The sequence below is a fragment of the Protopterus annectens genome, chromosome 5.part1 (assembly GCF_019279795.1).
Source record: "Protopterus annectens isolate FY-2018-M chromosome 5.part1, PAN1.0, whole genome shotgun sequence".
Classification (NCBI taxonomy): Eukaryota; Metazoa; Chordata; order Ceratodontiformes; family Protopteridae; genus Protopterus; species Protopterus annectens.
Window position 1 is genome coordinate 537,198,471 of NC_056736.1, and position 21,987 is coordinate 537,220,457.

Below are 21,987 nucleotides of genomic sequence, written 5' to 3' on the forward strand. Positions count from 1 at the left end.
GACATCAACATAATCCTTACAACATTGTTAGAATGATATGCCACATGCCTTGCAAGACATCAACATAATCCTTACAACATTGTTAGAATGATATGCCGCATCCCTTGCAAGACATCAACATAATCCTTACAAAATTGTTAGAATGATATGCCACATCCCTTGCAAGACATCAACATAATCCTTACAACATTGTTAGAATGATATGCCACATGCCTTGCAAGACATCAACATAATCCTTACAACATTGTTAGAATGATATGCCACATGCCTTGTAAGACATCAACATAATCCTTACAACATTGTTAGAATGATATGCCACATGCCTTGCAAGACATCAACATAATCCTTACAACATTGTTAGAATGATATGCCACATGCCTTGCAAGACATCAACATAATCTTACAACATTGTTAGAATGATATGCCACATGCCTTGCAAGACATCAACATAATCCTTACAACATTGTTAGAATGATATGCCACATGCCTTGCAAGACATCAACATAATCTTACAACATTGTTAGAATGATATGCCACATTCCTTGCAAGACATCAACATAATCCTTACAACATTGTTAGAATGATATGCCACATTCCTTGCAAGACGTCAACATAATCCTTACAACATTGTTAGAATGATATGCCATATTCCTTGCAAGACATCAACATAATCCTTACAACATTGTTAGAATGATATGCCACATGCCTTGCAAGACATCAACATAATCCTTACAACATTGTTAGAATGATATGCCACATGCCTTGCAAGACATCAACATAATCTTACAACATTGTTAGAATGATATGCCACATGCCTTGCAAGACATCAACATAATCCTTACAACATTGTTAGAATGATATGCCACATGCCTTGCAAGACATCAACATAATCCTTACAGCATTGTTAGAATGATATGCCACATGCCTTGCAAGACATCAACATAATCCTTACAACATTGTTAGAATGATATGCCACATGCCTTGTAAGACATCAACATAATCCTTACAACATTGTTAGAATGATATGCCACATGCCTTGCAAGATATCAACATAATCCTTACAACATTGTTAGAATGATATGCCACATTCCTTGCAAGACGTCAACATAATCCTTACAACATTGTTAGAATGATATGCCGCATCCCTTGCAAGACATCAACATAATCTTACAACATTGTTAGAATGATATGCCACATTCCTTGCAAGACGTCAACATAATCCTTACAACATTGTTAGAATGATATGCCGCATCCCTTGCAAGACATCAACATAATCCTTACAACATTGTTAGAATGATATGCCACATGCCTTCCAAGACATCAACATAATCCTTACAACATTGTTAGAATGATATGCCACATTCCTTGCAAGACGTCAACGTGAGAAATTAATTTAAGAGTTTTCTCTTACAGACTACCATTTACGTGTACAAATTATCAGCAGATTTGATCCACACTTTGGAAGGAAACAATGCAAGATACAACATTTAATACATGTGATGTGTTTGGGGGGGCAAGATACAACATTTAATACATGTGATGTGTTTGGGGGGGCAAGATACAACATTTAATACATGTGATGTGTTTGGGGGGGCAAGATACAACACTTTAATACATGTTATGTGTTTGGGGGCAAGATACAACACTTTAATACATGTTATGTGTTTGGGGGGCCAAGATACAACACTTTAATACATGTTATGTGTTTGGGGGGGCAAGATACAACACTTTAATACATGTTATGTGTTTGGGGGGGCAAGATACAACACTTTAATACATGTTATGTGTTTGGGGGCAAGATACAACACTTTAATATATGTTATGTGTTTGGGGGCAAGATACAACACTTTAATACATGTTATGTGTTTGGGGGGGCAAGATACAACACTTTAATACATGTTATGTGTTTGGGGGGCAAGATACAACACTTTAATACATGTTATGTGTTTTGGGGGGGCAAGATACAACACTTTAATATATGTCATGTGTTTGGGGGGGCAAGATACAACACTTTAATACATGTCATGTGTTTGGGGGGGCAGATACAACACTTTAATATATGTTATGTGTTTGGGGGGGGTGCATTTGTAACAGCTGCTGACCTGAAATCATGTCACTCCTTTTTGCATACCAACACACTGTCAAAAGTAACAATGGATACGAAATTCCAAAAGTCTGGCATCCTGTTACATGCATATTATTTAATCAAACTCAGAGAAATATTTATAGAGAAAGCCCAATCAAATGGTTGTGTTAAATGCAGTACTTTTTCATATTGTCAGCTGTGGAAACACTTATGCAAAGTTTTCAAACTCAAACATGTTTCCATTTTTGCAGAATTGTGATTACACACACATATTCGTTCTTTGTTATGGTAACCATTAGCAGGCCAGTACAGAATTTGTCACAACTCTGAAAACCATGCAGTTCAAAATTACTATGTTTTAGGTTTATGGCTTTACACTTCAAACTTAAAGGATAAAAAAGTTCATTATTCTCAAAAGGTAGGAACATTCTTTATAAAACTTACTATGGATTTTAATTATTTTTACCCCTTCAAAACCATGAAAACACGATATGTGACCTGTCCACGTCATCCTCTCTGTATGCTTCACTATCTATGTCTTTTCTGCCTTCTCCTGTTATTTTTTCTGTTTCTATCGCTACCCTCCATCTACTCAGAACTTACTAGTAATACAACAATCTCTGTAATGATTCCTGTTTCAGTTGTAGATTAATCCTATTATACAAAGTTAATTCATGCATTATAATGACCCACATGCATTTCTATATAATAAGTATCCCGATGTTTTATTTACTTAATGCTGTAACTCCGTATTGCTAATTATTATCGATGTATTATTTCAGATTACAGTTGCGCTATTGCACAGTATTATGTTGTTGTACTGACTTGTATAACAATACAGGTCAATACCACAAGGTAACACAGTCTAACATTGTTCTTGTAAGTGGTAACACTCAGGCTGTCACTGAAATGGGTTATTTTCACATCAGTTCACTACCCTGTCAACAAACATAAATAAATAATTAAAATAAATATTACAACCACCCCTCAGAAATCTCACAACTTCAGACTCCCACACCCCACCACCCAAGGGTCAAACTTGTGGTTCATAAATCTAAACCTAAGAAGGATAAAAATATGATGCATGAATTTAATGCATTTCTTTCTCAATACTCCCCTTACATAGTTGTCATAACTGAAACATGGCTGAAACCAGAAATAAAAAAATACAGAAATCATACCCCCTAGATTTAATGTACACAGAGAAGTAGCATAGCTGTAGTTTTCAAAAACAATATTACCATAAAAACTTCAGATCAGTAATACCCCCATATTTAATACAACAGAAATAATTATAACACAACTTCAACTTAAACCAAAGAAATCCCTCACCATTGCTGGAATCTACACCCCCCCCCCCAAGGAAATAACATAAGTATAGCAGAAGAAATACTTCATTAGTACCACAAACTATATATCAAGAAACTATAATTATGAGGGATGTAAATATTGATCAGCAGCCATGTAACTCAGATAACCCTTCAATCTCCCTGAACCCATATGGGTTCTCCCAGCTCATGCAAACCACCACAAGATAGGAAAACATACTGACAATAAACACTTGATCTTAACCAATAAAACCTCTTCCATAAACCTAACAGGATGTTTAACGGATAGTAACAGTGATCATCTCCCAACATGCATACTGAGACAATGACTAAATATTAATAAGTCAATAAAATATAATTTATTTATTTATTTTTATTTATTTGCAATTTGATTACCGGGGAAGTCCACTGGGCCGAATTGACCCATTTTCAGTGGAGGCCCGGGGAGAAAAGCCCCAAGATGCATTATACAATTTAGTCACACTCCTCTATGCTTCTTCCATTTTCACCAACCTATCTAAGAGCAACCTCAGTAAGTTGGAAAGCTCCTACAATAATATAGCCAGATTTGCTACTGGTAACCCATTAAAACTCACCACTGTGTTAACTTAAAGCAGCTTGAATAGCTGGAACTACAGAATCTGATCACTTACCACCAACTAATCATTGCACATAAAACTCTCTACCAACCTTCCAATACTCCTAGTCTCTCCACCATCATCACCTCCTATAATAATCTGAAGTCCTTACGTTCATCTCAGAAACTTCTAGTCAAAACATCTAAATCTAACAACAGGGCTGGGGATTCTCTCTTCTCAAATACTGTGGGAAAATTCTGGAATCTTCTTCCCTGTGACATTTCCTCTATTTCCTCTTTATCACTCTACAAAAAAAGAGTGAAACTTTTCCTCAGAACACACTGGTCATGCAACTGTACTAAACCTGCCTAAACCTCTCCTCTACCCAATTTATGCTCAGTCTCCCCTTTTTTTCTTTTAATTAATTTTTCTGTCATTTCCTTTTTAACAATATATGGCCTCTATGCTCTGTATCTCATTATTTTCCTTCTCTCGCTCACTTATCTGTGAAAATAAATTTGTAAAACTATTTAATTATTATTTTTTTCTTTGAAACCCATTATTACTATTACTGATCATTTAGCAGCTTCTTTCATTGTGTAATGTACAGTATATGGCATCAGACTGTATTACCTCCTTGTTTTTTTGTTTTTGCCATTAAGAGATTTACTTTACCTGTAAATTAAACTAGCCTGTATGCCTCCTTTTGCATTTATGGAATGTACCTCCATGTCTTTTTTGAAATTCCAGTTTTCATTGTATTTATCTCTTCTTCAAATGATTTCCTAGTAACCAGATTTGTCAGTGTATATATTACTATAATTGTATTCTTGTTATATATTTTCTTTGTAATTTTTTATGTTAACAGTTGTCATGGAGCTTATCTCCCCAGGCCTCTACTGAAAATGGACATATATCCAGTTAGACTAGCCCAGTCAACAAATGTAAAATAAATAATAAAAATAATACAAATGATAGTTAATATTAAAGATCTTATGTAGAATAGTTACTCATAAATGCATTCAATATCATGCATAGTTAACAAAATTCATTAAGTTTGAAGATAGGGATCACACAGTTTCATTTGAGGAAAACAGTTATGGGTTAGGTGTGAAAACAGTTTACATACAAACCTTTTAAGAAAATGTAAATACGCTTTACGTACACACATCAACAGTAGAATGCTATTTACAATATTTACAAGGTTGGGCTGTGTGAGTGTAGCTGTAGGAGGTGAGAGGTTAGACAGAAGCTATAGAAATTGTTGAGAGCTTAGATAGGCTCATAGGAAGATAACTAAGAGAGTTGTAGAGTTTGGGAACCAGAGCGAGAACCCCCTTGGATTAGGTTGGGTGAAGGCAGGTACATTTCCATTTAGTGGACAGGTGTTTGAATAGTTGGGTTTTGAAGTTTTCTGAGCTTGGTATGGTTCTTAGTGAGAAAGATAGGAGAAGTTGGCCAGCAGGATGTTTAGGTTTATGGATAGTAATTAAGTTCTGATTTTCAGATCTGAGAGCTCTGTTGGGTGTATAAGGGGAAGGATATTAGTTAGAGCGGGACATTTTGTTGGGTGAAATAAGAGTCTATGTGCAGTAGTGAGTTGGAGATAGTCTAGGTAGTTTGGGAGTTCAAGCCAATACAGGGATTGTAGGGTTAGTCAGTGATCGGTGGTATTTTTAGATTTACAGGCAAATTTAGAGATTTTGTTGTAGCAGTTTTCTAGTTTAGAGGTGATAGAGGAGGACAGGTTGGTTAGGATAGGGGCTCCTTATAGTAAGGAAGGAAGAAGATAAGTTGAGGCCAGAGTTTGCCTGGTAGAGTTGGAGAGAAAGCGATTATTCCTATACAGTATACCTAGCTTTTGGTGGGTTTTCTTAATATTTTGTTGAATATGAATATCAAACTTGAGGTGTTCATCTACAGTAATGCCAAGTAGTTTGGCAGACGGGACTACTTCCATAGGTGAGTTGGTTTGACTATAGACTTTGAAGTTGTTTTTATAGTAGGAGAGGGTCTTTGTGGGAGGGAATAGTAGAATCTTTGATTTATTTGCATTGAGAGAGAGAGATGGTTTGGGCGCATCCAGTTTTCAGTTATTGAGAAGGCAGTTTGGGTTTTAGTCAGCTATTCAGAGAGGTTTGAGGCAGAGCAGAGTAAGGTTGAATCATCTGCATATTGAATGATTTTAGCATCAGAAATAGCAGTGTGAAAGTTATTGATGAAGATGGTAAAAAGCACTGGCCCAAGGATGGATCCCTGTGGTATGCCAGTTGGGGTAGGTAGGAAGGAAGAGATGGAGTTCTTCCATTTGACTGCCTGTGATCTGTCTGATAGCTGGAGAACCAGGATAAAGCATTATGTGAGAGATTAAGGTTTGAGAGATGACAGAGAAGGTGCTTGTGGGAAACAGTATCAAAGGCTTTAGACAGATCGAGTAAAACAGTAGAAACTAAGTGGCCTGAATCTCGGGCTTGATTGACAGTTTCTAGGAAAGAGAGTAAAGTGGTTATTGTGCTATGGCCTGGATGGAAGCCATGCTGGGTAGGAGTGAGAAGATTGTTTTGGGTCAGGAAAGGCATAAGTTGGAGATGGATGCATTTTTTTAGGATTTTGGAGATTGGTGAGAGCAAAGCAATGGGGCAAAAGTTTGAGATACTGGTATTTTTGCCTCATTTATGAAGAGGAAGAATATAAGCTGAGCACCAGAGTTTGGGGACATATGATTCTTTTATGGATTGGTAGACAATGATGCTGATTGGGAGTGCAATGCCATCAGCAGCACATTTTAGAAAGGAAGAGGGGAATATTGTCGGGAGCATTAGAGCAAGGTTTAAGTTTGGACAAAATTTTTTATAAAGTTAGTGGAGATAGGTTTGAGTTCAAACAGATGAGGTGAGTTAGAAGGAGGAGAGTGTAGAGCAGTTGGGATTATTCTTGGAGCCTGGATTGAGGAGTAAGTTTACTGAGTTCCAGAATATTTGGGAATTTTTATTGTTATTGGACTGAAGTTTGCTATAGTAGGATTTTTTGTCTTCGGTGATTAGTCGTTTTGCACGGCTGCGGAACTGTTTATATTGGAGCAAGGTATTGTCCAGTTTATTGTTTTGGTAAAGCTTCCATAGTTTGTCTCTGTGGTGCATAATCTGTTTTGTCTCTTTGGATAGCCAAGGAGCAGTTTTAGTTTTTATCTTTTTGTTTCTTAGTGGGGCTAGTAAGTTTAAAGTATCAGGAAAGACAGAGTTGAAGTATTCTATAGCCTTGTCAAGAGGCAGGATGTTTAGAATTTGCCAGTTCATTTGTTTGAAAGTATTTGAGAAAGTAATTGGGTTGAAGCTACTGAGGTCACGAGTTTGAATGTAGTGATGCTGTTGTGGGGAGGAACTAGTTCAGTGATGCATGAAGGCTGGGAGGTGGTTGCTAAAGGTATCAGGAATTGTGCCAGAATTGGTTATTTTATTTGGATCTGAGACTAGGATCCAATCTATAGTGGATCCGGGAAGGTTTATTTTGTTAGGTTGAGTGATGGAGAGGATTATTTGAGTGAAGTTATAGAGGTTAATGGATAGGGAGGGAGAGGGGCAATTGATTTTATTCCAGACAATAGTCACATCACCAAGGATATAAGTTTCATAGCTAATTTCAGTAGAGGCCCATGGGAGAATATTTTCAAGTGTAGAGATATTGTTACCAGGTGAGATATATAGGGCAATGATGCAGATATTTTTATGGTTATTTAGTCTTAGAATTTCAGCAGTTAGTTCAGTGTTCTGGATATGAGGAATTGGAATTTGGAGGGGAATTAAGGTAAGAAGGTTGGAGTAGACTAGGGCAGTGCCTCCACCTTTTTTATTTAGTCGGTCATTTCTGAGACAATGAAATCCTGGGGGCAAAATCTCAGAGACGGAGATAAAGGGCTTGAGCCAGGTTTCAGAGATGGCTAAGATATCTGGTTGGCTATGGCTTAACCAAGCTTGATATTGGCGTACTTTGTTGTTTAGACTTTGTGCATTAATTGTAAAAATCTTTAGAGTGTTGAGATAGGAGGAAGAGTGTAAGGGATGAGTGTTGTTAATAAAGGACGTAGGACCAGGGTTAGGATGGATATCACCAGCTTGGACTAGGTTGTTGAAGGAGATATCCTTTATCCATATTGGTCTGCCAGGCATGAATTTTGGTAGATTGAAGACTGGCGCAGGTGACAGTATCTTGACTTTAGAGGAGAAGTGTTTAGGGTGGAATAAGTGCAGAGGGTTGGGCTGAATGAGAGAAGAGGAGATAGAGTGGAAATGGGAGAAAGAGTGAGGGGGAAGGTGGGTTTGTATTTTAATTGTCTTTGTAGGTGGTATTGTACAAGCATAGGTGGAATATGAGGTAGCATAGTATAAGGGAAGTAGGAACAGAAAGAGGAGGCTGGGGGACTGGAGGGTGTGATAACTTAAGGAGAGCATGCTGGAGCAAAGAGAGAATGGTATGAGTGGTTAGGAAAATACAGAAGGCTATGAAGAAGAAAGGGTTTAAAAAGTGATGGAGGTATTCTTGAGATTTAGGGAAGGAGGAGGGGACTATAATTATTGGGTGGAGTACAAATTACATAGTTTAAGAAAGATTGCTATAAGTGGGAGGAATAATTAGGGGGAAGCCAGTATTGGATAATTAGGCTGAGATGGTGTGGTAAGATAGGAATAAAGCTAGGAGTACTGGGGGTGTGTGGGAATTGGGGGCAGAGTAGGGGAGCAGAGTGAGCCCATAGGGTGAACGGAGCAGGAAAGAACACTAAAGGTGAGTATGGCAGAAAAAGTATCAGCAAAGAGCAGTTTACAGGCTGTAGTTGGAAGGTGTGAGCTAAATATTTCCAGCCAGAAAAAGAAGGCTGTCTTTACATTGGGTGGTTTAGCAGGGGGGAGAAGATATGTACAGTCAAAGGATATTAACTCATAACCAACTGTTTGTGAAAAAATAAAACTTGTTGGGATTATAAAGAATATCTAGGATTTATATTGGTAGATGCTACCACCTAATGGTAGAAGGAGATAGCAAACAGCAGGGATAGTTGGACCAGTCTTAGGTTTAAATATATTCTAGGGTAGTGATAACAGGAGGGGAAAAGGCAAACGCTCTGTGGTAGGCTGCTAGAACGCACACACAGGAGGGCAAATTAACTCTATAGATAGTACATCAAGTCTACATTTAATTAGTGTTAAACAACATACATTTACACAATCTTGTTGGGTGGGGGGTCTTCTCAGTAGTATTTTCTAAGTACCAGGCAAGCTGGCCAATTCAGGGTGTCTTCAGGTGATGGCCGGAGGTATTCCTTTTGCGCTTAAAGCAGGGAGGGAGCACCCGGGATGGATTACTGTAGAGGAGAGGGAGACAATGCTGAGTTAGTTAATATTGCACATGTAGGGGGGAAGGTAGAAAGTAAGGAATGTTTAGAGAAGAAAGGAGGGTGTAACAAAGCACAGTAGTAGATAGAGGCTATGGTCAGATGAGGCTAGATCAAGTATGTAGAGGAAGATTAGGTTTAGGGGACTAACAATGGAAAGCAGCAGACATTATGCTATGAACAATACAAGTTAGGCAAATATAGGCTTCATTAAATAGAACAAAATATTCATTCAGCAGTTCAGCATGCTATCAGTGACTCTAGTCCGTTTGAGAGGACAGGGTTATACAGCAGTAGAGCCAAATATAAGCAGCAGAAAGGAAGGGGAAAATGATAAAGTAATACTATAAAATCTCTAAACAGTGCAATATATAGTGCACAACAGACTAACACAGTAAACTACGATATGTTCATGCTGTGCAGTAACTTGTGCTGAACAGTTTTCAAAACAGTAAACTACGATATGTTCATGCTGTGCAGTAACTTGTGCTGAACAGTTTTCAAAACAGTTTTCAGAACAATATAAAAGCCATGTGGTGCCCTTATAGAGACAAATGGAAAAGAAAAATAGCTGCTAAGCCAGTAATTAAGCTAAAGGCTGTAGTAGGACCATTGATCCACCTTGAAAGAGAAATAAAGGCCTTCAACAATATATGTTCATTGGCGTCCTTTTAATTGGGCATTTGGAGAGCAGACTAGGCCGGCAAAGTGCAACAGTCGAGCCCTGTATACTGAGACTAAAGTAATGCAGCTGGCGGCAACATAAAGAGGGACCCACTCATCCCAAAAAAGCAGCTTACAGCTGCTAAGCCAATAATTAACCTAAGCAAAGGGCAAGTGACACAGTACAAAGCAAGCAGTCAAACAGTACAGTATATAGGGCAAAACGGTCCTGAAAACCATGTAGAAGCTGTGCAGAGCCCTTATAGTTACAAATGGAAAGAAAAATGGCTGCTAAACCTGATTTTAAGCGGAAGACTTGAAGGGGGATTGTTATTCCACCTTAAGAGGCTATCCGCCATTCAGCGATGCACTTTGGCTGGCTTCCTTTTAACAGGACATCATTACACCAGGTTTCTGGTCATGACAAGCCAGCAGTATTCCAAAAGCAGCTTGCAGAGGTCAAAAACACATGTAGGTCACAGATTAATGAAGCCATCAGCACGAGGCAAACAATAACCGTACAACACAGTTACAAACATTGCATTCATAGATTCATAGGTTAGTACTAGGCTAACTATCCTTTTGAGCCATTTTAAGCCTAGCCAATTATTCCCTGTGAGATTCAAACCTTGTACCTTGTGTTTGTAAGGCAAACACCTTAACCATTAGGCCACCCTCCCAACCCCTGTTGATAGCCATCAGCACAAGGCCATCTATAATCCTAAAACACAGTTACAAGTAAAAACACGGAGTTTAGCACAATAGTTGCTTAGAGGCTTGCAAATGATAGACAGATATGCTGAAAAGACCTACCGGGAGGTGAAAACAAGCAGCCTAAACCGCACGACCAGTACAGAGGAGCTGTGGATGCTCAGGACAGGATTTAAAAATGGCACCACAGTCTGTGGTAGATATAAGTAAACTCCAGGAGGAAACTAGCTATTGGGGAGAGGATAGGTGGAGGAAAGGTGGTTGGACTAGGGGGGGTAGAAGGTAGGAGGGACTAAAGGGGTGGAAAGTTGGTAGGAAGAACAGTTCCAGAAGGGTGGAGGGCTTAATAGTGGTGAGTTTGGCAAAAAATGTATCAGCAAAGAGCTGTAGTTGGAAGGTATGAGCTAAATATTTCCAGCCAGAAAAAGAAGGCTTCCTTTACAGAGGGTGGTTTAGCAGGGGGGAGAAGATATGTACAGACTAAGGACATTAACTCATAACCAGCTGTTTGTGAAAAAATAAAACTTGTTGGGATTATAAAGAATATCTAGGATTTATATTGGTAGATGCTGCCACCTAATGGTACAAGGAGATAGCAAACAGCAGGGATAGTTGGACCAGTCTTAGGTTTAAATATATTCTAGGGTAGTGATAACAGGAGGGGGAGAGGGCAAACGGTCTGCGGTAGGCTGCTAGAACGCACACACTGAAGGTCAGATTAACTCTATAGATAGTACATCAAGCCTACATTTAATTAGTGTTAAGCAAATCACCTTACCACCTGACAATGGTACTACCAACAGCTTTATCAATAAATTAATCAAAACCTCTAGAGTGAAAAAAATACTAGATAAATTAAAAACCAACTAGCCTAGCAGATGACAAGTTATCAGCTAAATTCCTAAAGCTAGCATCTGAAGCACTGGCCTTACTCATCTCTATACTAATTAATTACTCTAACAGAAAAACATGTAACGAGTATATGGAAATGTCATCCATTACTCCGTAACACAAAGGTGGTAGCTCAAATGAACTAGCTAACTACTGAACAATATCTATATTATCTCCCTTATCAAAAATACTAGAAAGATGCATTCATAGTCAACTCATTAGCCATCTCACAAATAACCTTCTATCCAAGACACAACATGTTTCTGACCCAAGTACAGCACTAAAAGTGCTCTATTAAATCCATCAAATACCATTAACTGCCATAAAACTGAAGGTAATGTAGTGTTCTCTCTCTTCATAGACGTATGTGAAGCCTTCAATGTAGTCTGCCATAAAAAAACTCCTCTGAGAGTTATCCTCCCAAAGTTTTACTCTCCCAGCCCTGTCCAGTTTCCACAGCTATCTATCCTCAAGACAACAGGCCATCAAATGGCAATGCCTACTTTCTCCCCCTCTACCAGTGATTGTAGGTGACCCACAGAGCTCAAATCTAAGACCACTACTATTCAAAATATTCACAAATAAATTGCGTACTCCAACAAATATTGCCAATATTTGCAATATGCAGACATTACTTTCATCTGCTCTGCCCCCACTGTCCCTAAACTGCTAGAAATCATCCAGCCCCCTTTCACAGTGACAGAATCCTGGCTGCCCAGACATCAGTTACTACTGAGCGCTAAGAAAACAAAAATAACTTTTTCTATCCCCAAAAAATACTCAGATCTAAAGTCTTCCTTCCATGTCTACTGAGCCAACAAAACTAAAACAGAAGCAGTCTCTCAAACTAAATTATTAAGGGTTCTAACAGATGAAAAGTTAAACATGACTAACACATACTACAAGTCAACAACAAACACATATTAAACTGGGCTCCCTCTACAAAGCCATAAAAACACTTTACTGACTCTAGCAGACATGCTATGGCCAGTACATACCTTCTACCATGCCACCTCTGTACGTCACCAATACTAACAAACCTGAACAAATCTGATAATACAAAACTGGAGATATGCTATAGTAAAACAGCCAAATTCTCTGCAAATACTCTCCATAAAACCCATTCAGTACGCTGCTTTAAAAGCACTGGACTAGTTAGAACTGCTCTAACCATTGACATACACCCAACTAATCACTGCCCATAAAATTATTTATGCACCAGATAAATGCCCCTCACTCCAACATGCACTTCAACACTACTCTTGTAACAGAATCCCTAATATCTAATAACAAATCATTGTTCCTCACAACTAAATTCAACTACAAGGCAGGTGACTCCAACTTTGGAACACTATCACTAAGGATCTCAAACTCACTGATGAACTAGCTGACTTCAAAACCTAAGAAAGAACTGGTTTGTTAATGTACTACTCCAGGTTAACCCTACCATATACCTAACTTAACAATAACACCTCTACCAGTTCAGTCTCAATTACATGCTTGCCACCTCTACTCCCTATCACCTTTGTCACACAACAATACTATAGTTCTATTACATTTCTACCTACTTTAACCCAGTCCAGTCAACCACCCTCTTTTCTCATAACTTTCTGCATCTGGATAAACCTTTTTACCACTACCGCTTCTCCTCCTTACTCATACCTATCCCAACTGACCTTCCCTTACACCCCTTGCTCAACTCTTTATTGTCCTTTGATGAAAATGCTAACTTTGTTTCTTTTGCCCTGACTTTTCTCTCTTCAGCCACTTTCAACCCATAAACACCCACCTTTTATCACCTATTATTACCTACTACCAATTCTGCTAGGTATCACACTCGAAACACCTATATGCCTCCTAATAACATTAATAACCAAGGTTGTTTACCTATGTCATTATCAAATCTAATGCTGATAATGTTAATAGAACCCCAGCCAATAATTTTAAAAATCTGTCGTGTGATTATTGTACCTATTTAATGCCCCGTGTCAATGTCAAATTACAATCTCTACTTATATATTGTATATCTGCCACCATAGGTGTAACTATGTATTGTATTCTGCCAATATCTGTATAACTATGTTTTATACTTTTAAAGTCTTAATCTCTTTATGTATGCAACTAATTTCATGGATCTATTCCCCCCGGGCCTCTGCTGAAAAAGGGTTCTACTTAGTTGGACTTTGCCAGTAAACAAAGACAAATAAATAAATAAAATAATGAATAATATAAATATCACTTCCATGATAGGCATTTGTCACAAAACTGAATCCAGATAACTTAAAAATAAGGATTTTTAAAGTTTCCTCTGTGCCCCAATATGGGAGTTTTGCCCCAGATCTCTGTACTTCTCATAATTATGTTATCGCCAAGATTACTGCACCTCAGAGAATCTGGCAAATGAATCCCCATTTTCAAAGTCATCAGGTTATATGGATTTTAAGTCATATACATCAACAGCACTCATAAGAAAAATAAAATTGACACCACTCTTGCTCTGATGCTGTGTTTCCACCTAGATTAAGTCAGGTTGTTTTCAGTCCTCTTGTGTTCTAAGGCAAGATAATGATTGTGACCTCCCAGTAACACATATGTGGTAGGATATTTGGTGTGTCTGTGTGTGTGTGTGTGTGTGTGTGTGTGTGTGTGTGTGTGTGTGTGTGTGTGTGTGCGCATGTGCGTGAGAGAGCATGAGATGGCTTCATATCTATTTTACAATGGAAATGGTTAGGGAAAGAGGAATAAATGCTGAGGAATTAGGGTAAGTACACCATAAAATCTAATTTCAATTCTTCTGATGTTGGAAAATGAACACACTGTGGTGGTCTATAAAATTATTTAAGGAAAGCAACCACTCGCATGAGAATGTATGCAGTAATTCTTAATACAGACACTATGACATGGTACAAATCCTAACTTCTATAAAATTAATCAGTGAACACAATTAATGTAGACTTGTTCTAATATCAATAAATTGAAAGTGCTGCCTCATAAAAGAAATTTTATTTTCAAGAAAAAAAATGATTTTTTCCCCCTTCTCAGTCCTCCCATACTGGAGGCAGCCTTGTTAAACAACATAAACAAATATTGACTAGCAAATGTCAGCTGAAAGAAAACTAATAATTTTGCAGTTATTTCATGGTAAAAATGCTGTTTAAACTTTGATTATGACAAATCACCTGATGCGGTACTTTGCACTTGCATATTTCATGATTCAAATTCCAAGCATGAAGATTTGCCAAACTGCATGACAGCACTTCTGTTCATACAATGTGGCCCATCCCATGTGCACATTACATTGTTTAACAAAATATATGCCAGCAACAAACAGTTTTGAACTCTTTCTCTCTCAGTTGCTATCTGTCTCTCTATCTCTCTCTCTCTCTCTCTCTCTATAAATGGATACATATACAGATAGAACAATCCATCCATCACCTTCTTTTTCCTAGTTTCTGCACATGGGGTGAGGGTGCCACTTCAACAGAAGGCACTCTAGCCAAGAATTGAACCACGGGACCTCTTACAACAATGCTGTCTTCTGCACCACTGTGCCACCCAACATATACCTATAGGTGATAGATAAATGTATTTGTTTATATATATTGGCAGTGTGATGGTATATTGGAGGAGGACTGAAAGTGTCTTAACTGTTTACAGCATTGTTACACAGTTCTTGCTGTTCACCCTAGATACAAAGAGACTTGAGCTGACTCCATGATGAGTAGCATCTTACTGCTATAATATCACATACATGATAAATTAATGGATACTTTTATAATAATATACACAATGAAACATACCTAATAGCCAATAGCAAAAGAACAAGCAGTATAAATCTCATGAATTAATTGTAAGTCTGATAGCCTTCATATGCACTCAAATACAAACGATGAATCACTCAGACATTTATGAGATGTTAACAAACCTACACAGGTAACTGGCAGAATGGTCACAAAAATCAATTTCTTAAGACTCATGAGAGAAGAAGGTAGAGAACAAAAGTCCTAAAACAATTTCTGGCAACACTAATAACTCTAAAATATATTTTTTTAAGTAAAAGGTATGGTACATAACATGAAAAATCTCTACAATGTCCTGTATCAGTACCAGAGAATAAACACACAAATTATTTATCCAAGTATTAAAATTAACATGACATGGTTAAGCAAGCAATAAAAGCACACATTTTAGCAAGTGCTAAAAGCAAATATAAAAACAAATGTAGATGTTACAACTAACAATGGTATAAAAACATAACATGATTGTATAAAACCTGATTAAACTGTAGTCTTGAATACTCATCACAAATATATTGTTGTAAAGCAGTCTTAAAAATTATTCCTATTCAAGGGGGTTTCCAAATAAAAATCATTTTAAAGGTATAACCAGCATAAAAACAAAATACTAAAGAAGTGTATGGTTCTGTGCAAAGGAAAATAAAACAGAAACCTACTCAAATTCTTTACTGTCTACATCAAGAAAACCTTCAGAAGGTATAGAGTATAACAAGCTTGAATCTGATTAGCCATGACAATGTTCAAAACCAGTGTCCAATTTCTTAAAAAAGACTAATGTGTAAGCTCAAGTATTGTTGCAAGAAAAACATAAATGAAGGTCACTGCAATACAACATCATAACAAATATTTAGGCATAAATTGTCTTCATGTAAATCTAATACATTGGGTGCATAAATGAGAAGAAAATGGGTGGGACTCTGCAACTAAACCTGCAGAATACCTGAATGAGCCAAACTGGAAAACAGCACATAATTTAAATTATTGTACTAGTAATGTGTTTTGGCTTTTCCCTGTTAGGGATCGCCACAGCGGAACTCCGGTCCGCTAATGATTGGCAGTGGATTTTTACAGTGCCGAGTTCCCAGCCTGATGCCCAATCTTCAAGGAAGGCACACTCATTCACGCTCACACCTACCTGCATGTCTTTTAATGTCACTCAACCACAGGGAGGACATGCAGACTCCACACAGAAGGTGCTCCAGCCAAGAATTAAACGGTAGAACCTCTTGCTGTGAGGTGACAACGCTAACCGCTGCACCACCGTGGCATATGACTTTTAATTGTTTAGAAATCACTCACTACTGAAAGACAGTATAGCTGATGTCACTCTGATTGGCAAAAGGGTGTTAATATGGACATTATTAATAAGTAGCTATGATACGTCAATATGCAGAGTTGTAAATACATCTGATATTGTATCATTGAAGAATGTCCACTAACAACATAGTTACTTTAGCTTCTACACAGCAGCCTTGGCAAATCTATGACAACATAATCTTCTTCCGGAACAATGGCAGTATAAGACATAACCTAGTTAAAATGCAGTAGCATGCCTTCACCTGATAATTCATTGGTCTGTATTACCTGTTGTGTTGAAGCCAAAGAGAAGAGGGCAAGACACAGCAAACGCCAACACCCAGACAGTGATTATCATAAGATTGACACGTCTTCTGGAACTATGTGTTGTGTTATATTGTACTGGCATCACCACAGCAGTGTATCTGAAATATAAAAGAACAACTGAACTCAAGAGTCTGAAAAAATATGGTCCAATCTCCAGCATTTGAACCTGAAATGAAATGACATATTATGCATTCTATTCTCTGGTTCAAGCAAAATATGACTGTTTCCCTGCTTAACTCAAAAGTGTCCTGTATATTTTTACTGGACCACACATTTTCAATATTGTCTTCAACTGAACTTGTCTCTTTTCAGTCAATGACACATATTTCTGGACTGACATGTCCATGTATGTAACAGATAATCTAGCTCTTACCATTACACCATCTATTGATTTCTGTGTCCTATTTGTGTTCAACTGTCCTTATGTTTCACACCTCAGTTAGCTTTGCTGGTTATAGGCTTTTGTTATGCTGTTACAAAAACTGCTTCTAGTACATTCTTTTAAGTCTATCATGTCATGCTGCGTTCAAAATAATCATGCATACATCTTAAATTTACATAATTCTGTTCTTTTTTTTTGTACCCGGAAAGCTGAGACACATATATTTTTTCATCTCTTTATATATATATATATATATATATATATATATATATATATATATATATATATATATAAAACTGTTTACTGACTTGTCTGCTCTCAATAAATGTGGTAGATACTGAGACAAGACCTGCCAGCAGGATTGGATGAAAAGGCAACAAGTGTTGTGGGTCTCCAGTCATACCATATCATCACACAAAACACTGCATTTTCAAAGTCCTTAAACTTGCATTTATAGTTTTTAGATCTCATTGAGATTTGCCCTACTGCATTTGAATCTGCCTGTTCTGTGATATGAAATACCAGAATTCCAGGCCGAACCCTGTGCTTTATTTAGTTGAAAAGTTAAGTAACTATTTGTAATGGACTCAAAGAACTGAATAAACAACTAGCACTGATGGACTGACAACTTCTTGTTGCCGGGTTCTCAAATAAATCTTCACAAAACAATGCAACTCTCTCCCATCTCAGCAATAGCCTAATGACCGCTCCTTACTGCATTCCACTAACGTTTTTCACACAAAGGCAGGGCTTTCAGAATGATTCTCTCAGGTTATGTCTTCTTATTCTTTCAAGTAAGCATTATTTCTAAATCCATCTACTAAATAATGTAATATCGTATATTTATTCTAAAAAACAACTCAGCTAAATCCAGAGTGGATGTACATAAGTCACAGTCCTCACTAAGGCAGTCTTTTTCTCTGCTGTTAGTTCTAAGTGTTTATGAGCCAAACTCATAAGGTCATGATCTTTATGGATCTTTGTGGATGCACATAGATCATCATGGACATAACTAAGGCACTCCTTTTTTCTGCTGTGAGCTTTAAGTTTTTATGAGCAGACTTCATAGGTCATGATCTTTATGTTTTTTTCTGGATGCAAGCTAAACATAAGCCAGTCTTTAGCTATGCTGACGACTCAAAAAAGTTATAAATCTGCAGTGAAAAAAACTCTAAAAGTACAGTTTAAATTAGTTGTAGTACACAAAACTACACAAAGAAGCTAAAGAAAAGAAACAAATTATCAGAGATTAATACAGCTCACAGTCAAAATACTACATTTATTCTAACTCAGTTTTATACTTTTATATTTTGAGGAAGGCTTCTTTTTAACAGTGTTCAATTAAAACCCCAACTAAATTAGCTTTCACATAAAAATCACATGATGAATTATGACCAATCACAGCTCATAGCATAAGAAAAAAATACAATGGTATATTTATATTTGCATTTACTCTCAGGTTTTGATTTTAAAATGCATTTTATGTTAATAAACGTGTTAAGACCGGGAGCTTTATTGTAGGTATATTTGCATGAAATAACTTGTAAATGGTGCAGATTTACATTTACTGGCATCAACTTATTTCTAAATTAAATTACTCAGGTAATGGACTCAATAAAAATATAGGCACAAGAGCAAAATGTAGGATATTGTGCAACCTTCTGTTCTTCAGATGCCTTTTATATCAGAAAAACAAAGAGAAAATTGTTTCACCAGAAGACAGCAAGCAATGCTAATAAGTTCATAAGTTCATAGGTTCATAGGTTGGTACTAGGTTATCAGCCCTAGGGCCTATACAAGCCTTGCCATAACAATTCCTTGGATATTTCTTCCCACAATATTTACTTCCTTGGACCCCTGTCTAGCAGGGTGACTGACATGATCCCCGGGGTGAATTTCCTATCTCCCATCAAATCATCAAGGTTCCTTTTGAAGAGGGCCAAGGAGGTGCTCTGCTTGACAGGTATGGGCAGTCTATTCCAGAGCATGGGGAGTCTCTGGGCCAGGAACCTATCCCTCCAGCATGTTTTATTCATTGTGATGACAAGGTTTAGATCCCTGGAGCATGTGGCTCTGAGGGACTGGGATTTCTTTAAGTGGAGCATGTCCAACAGCTCAGGGTTTGACATGGCCTTGTATGTTAAGCAGAGATCGCCTCTGAGTAGACGATATGCCACAGAGTATAGCTGGAGTTTTTTAGACGGTCAGCATATGGCATCTGCTTTAGGCCTGTGATTCTTTTAGTGAGGTATTTCTGTGGCCTTTCCAGCTGTTGCAGATGTCTTGTGAGGTACATACCAAACGGGGCATTATATTCTATAATGGGTCTAATGAGGGATGAGTAAAGTGGGACAATGACCTACTTTTTCCTGGATGAAAAGCCTTTAGTGATGAGGTGTGCCACATAGAAGGATTTCCTGACTGTTGCGGTGATGTGGTTATCGAAGGTGAGACCACTGTCCACCTGTGTCCTTAAGTCTCTCATCACACTTTCAGTGTTTAGTGTACTGCCACCTATGTGGTAATTCATGGGTACATGGTTTTTCACAAAGGGGATAACTATACATTTCTTGGCATTAAGCTTGAGCCCATGGCTCTGGCACCAAGCATCTGTTTCTGTAAGGCCCTTTTGTAGAATATCCACATCATTGGGGATTCACTAATGGCTCCCACTTTGCAGTCATCTGCAAACTTTGTTATCCAGAGTCCCTTAGTGTTGGCCTGTACTTCAGAGAAGTAGATGCTAAACAAGAGCGGTCCCAGGACTGAACCCTGAGGTACTCCACTTGTCACTTGTCTGGAGCTGGATTTGGAGTCGGCTACTTTTACAGTCTGGGTTCTGTCAGTAAGCCAGTTGGCAACCCATCGAGTGATGTAGGGATTTATGCTCAGCTTAGTAAGTTTATCTATGATTCCAGAGTGGGGGATGGTGTCGAAGGTCTTGGCAAGGTCCAAATAGGCTGTGTGGACTGCCTTACCTCATCCACAGCTCTGAAGACTGATTTGAAGAAGTCAGTCAGGTTCAGGAGACAAGATCGGTCCTTCACAAACCGAAACTGGGTGGGGTCCAGTGTTTGAAGGTTGCCAATGTCTTTGTTTATAAGTTCCATGATAATGCGTTCCATGCTCTTGCAGATCAGGCTCATCAGACTGATGGGATGGTAGTTCCAGGGATCCAAGGTGGATCCCCCCTTGTGGAGTGGGATAACTGTAGCTGTGTGCCACTCAGTGGGTAGGAAGCCTGAGGTGAGGCTATGATTAAACATGACACTTAGGGGAGGTGCCAGCTAATGCATTGTTTAAACATGATGTATGTTGTGTACATTTTTAAGAAGCTTTCTTTCTTCATAAATGATTCACCCATTAACAATTATAGGAGAATGGATTCTAAAAATAAATTGGAGGTATTGTACATTTTGCAGCAAATTGGGTTAACTGCCAACAAAGTAGCATGGAGACAAATAATATTATTGTGGCTAGGCTTCACAGATGCACATACCATATGTGACATCTATGCCCATGCATAGGCACAACGGGTAGCTGGGTAGCCCAATGATCCCTGTCATTACCATGACAAAAAGTGTAATTAATGCAAGCCAGGGTCTACATGCCATATCATGCAAAAGGCATGAGCAGGATCAGTCCCCTGATTTTCAACCTCTGTACCACCATACTCCCGTGTAATAACCTTAACCCTATCCCTCAGTGACCCCTAACCCTAAACCTATCTTTCCCTATTAGTACCACAATGCAAGATACTTAGACACACACACACACACACACACACACACACACACACACACACACACACACACACACACACACACACATACTCACTTTGTGTATAGCAACACACGTACAAAACACTACATTTATCACATAACCTGGTCTTTACTGTAAACCTAACATAGAAATGCTCACACACTCACATCCCTTAAGAAACCTGAACCCAGAGACACAAAGACACATACACACACACACACCCACACACACACACACACACACACACACACACACACACACACACACACACACAAGACTAAATTTATCCCTTCCTCTAGCCTTAACCTACAATCATTTGAACACACAAGCCTACCCTGGTATATTCAATAGCTTCGTCATTAATACAAGCTCCAACTTACCTACATGCAAGCACAGTTTACACTCAACAGGAACAGTCGATATTCCTACTTTTAACACATCTGGCACACAATAATGAGTGCTCTTGACAAAAAACACAGCAGTAAACTATTGTCAACTAAAAGCATACTCAACAGACTTTGCTGCAACCATATATATATATATATATATATATATATATATATATATATATAGACATAGGATCATGAACTGATCAAAATGAGCTATGTTACTACAAAGAACAGTCATTGTTACAAAGACCAATCATAGCAAGAAAAAAATTATTATTTTAATGACAAAAGCATGTATGCAATGATTCTTATATTTTCACAGTTATGGCAATGTGTTGTGGGTGGTAATCTAGGTGGTAAACAAAAATTCTGTGTTTATATTTTCTTTGGC

At 38.0% G+C, this 21,987-nt stretch overlaps 1 protein-coding gene across 1 annotated transcript in view; it reads right to left on the bottom strand.

The window, feature by feature from the left end:
* DRD3 (dopamine receptor D3) overlaps positions 1-21,987 on the bottom strand; it is a 1,635,526-nt gene that overhangs the window by 878,197 nt on the left and 735,342 nt on the right. Inside the window, exon 4 of the mRNA XM_044073157.1 lies at positions 17,025-17,161. Within this exon, the coding sequence (XP_043929092.1) occupies positions 17,025-17,161 (137 nt within the window). The remainder of the gene's footprint in view (positions 1-17,024; positions 17,162-21,987) is intronic.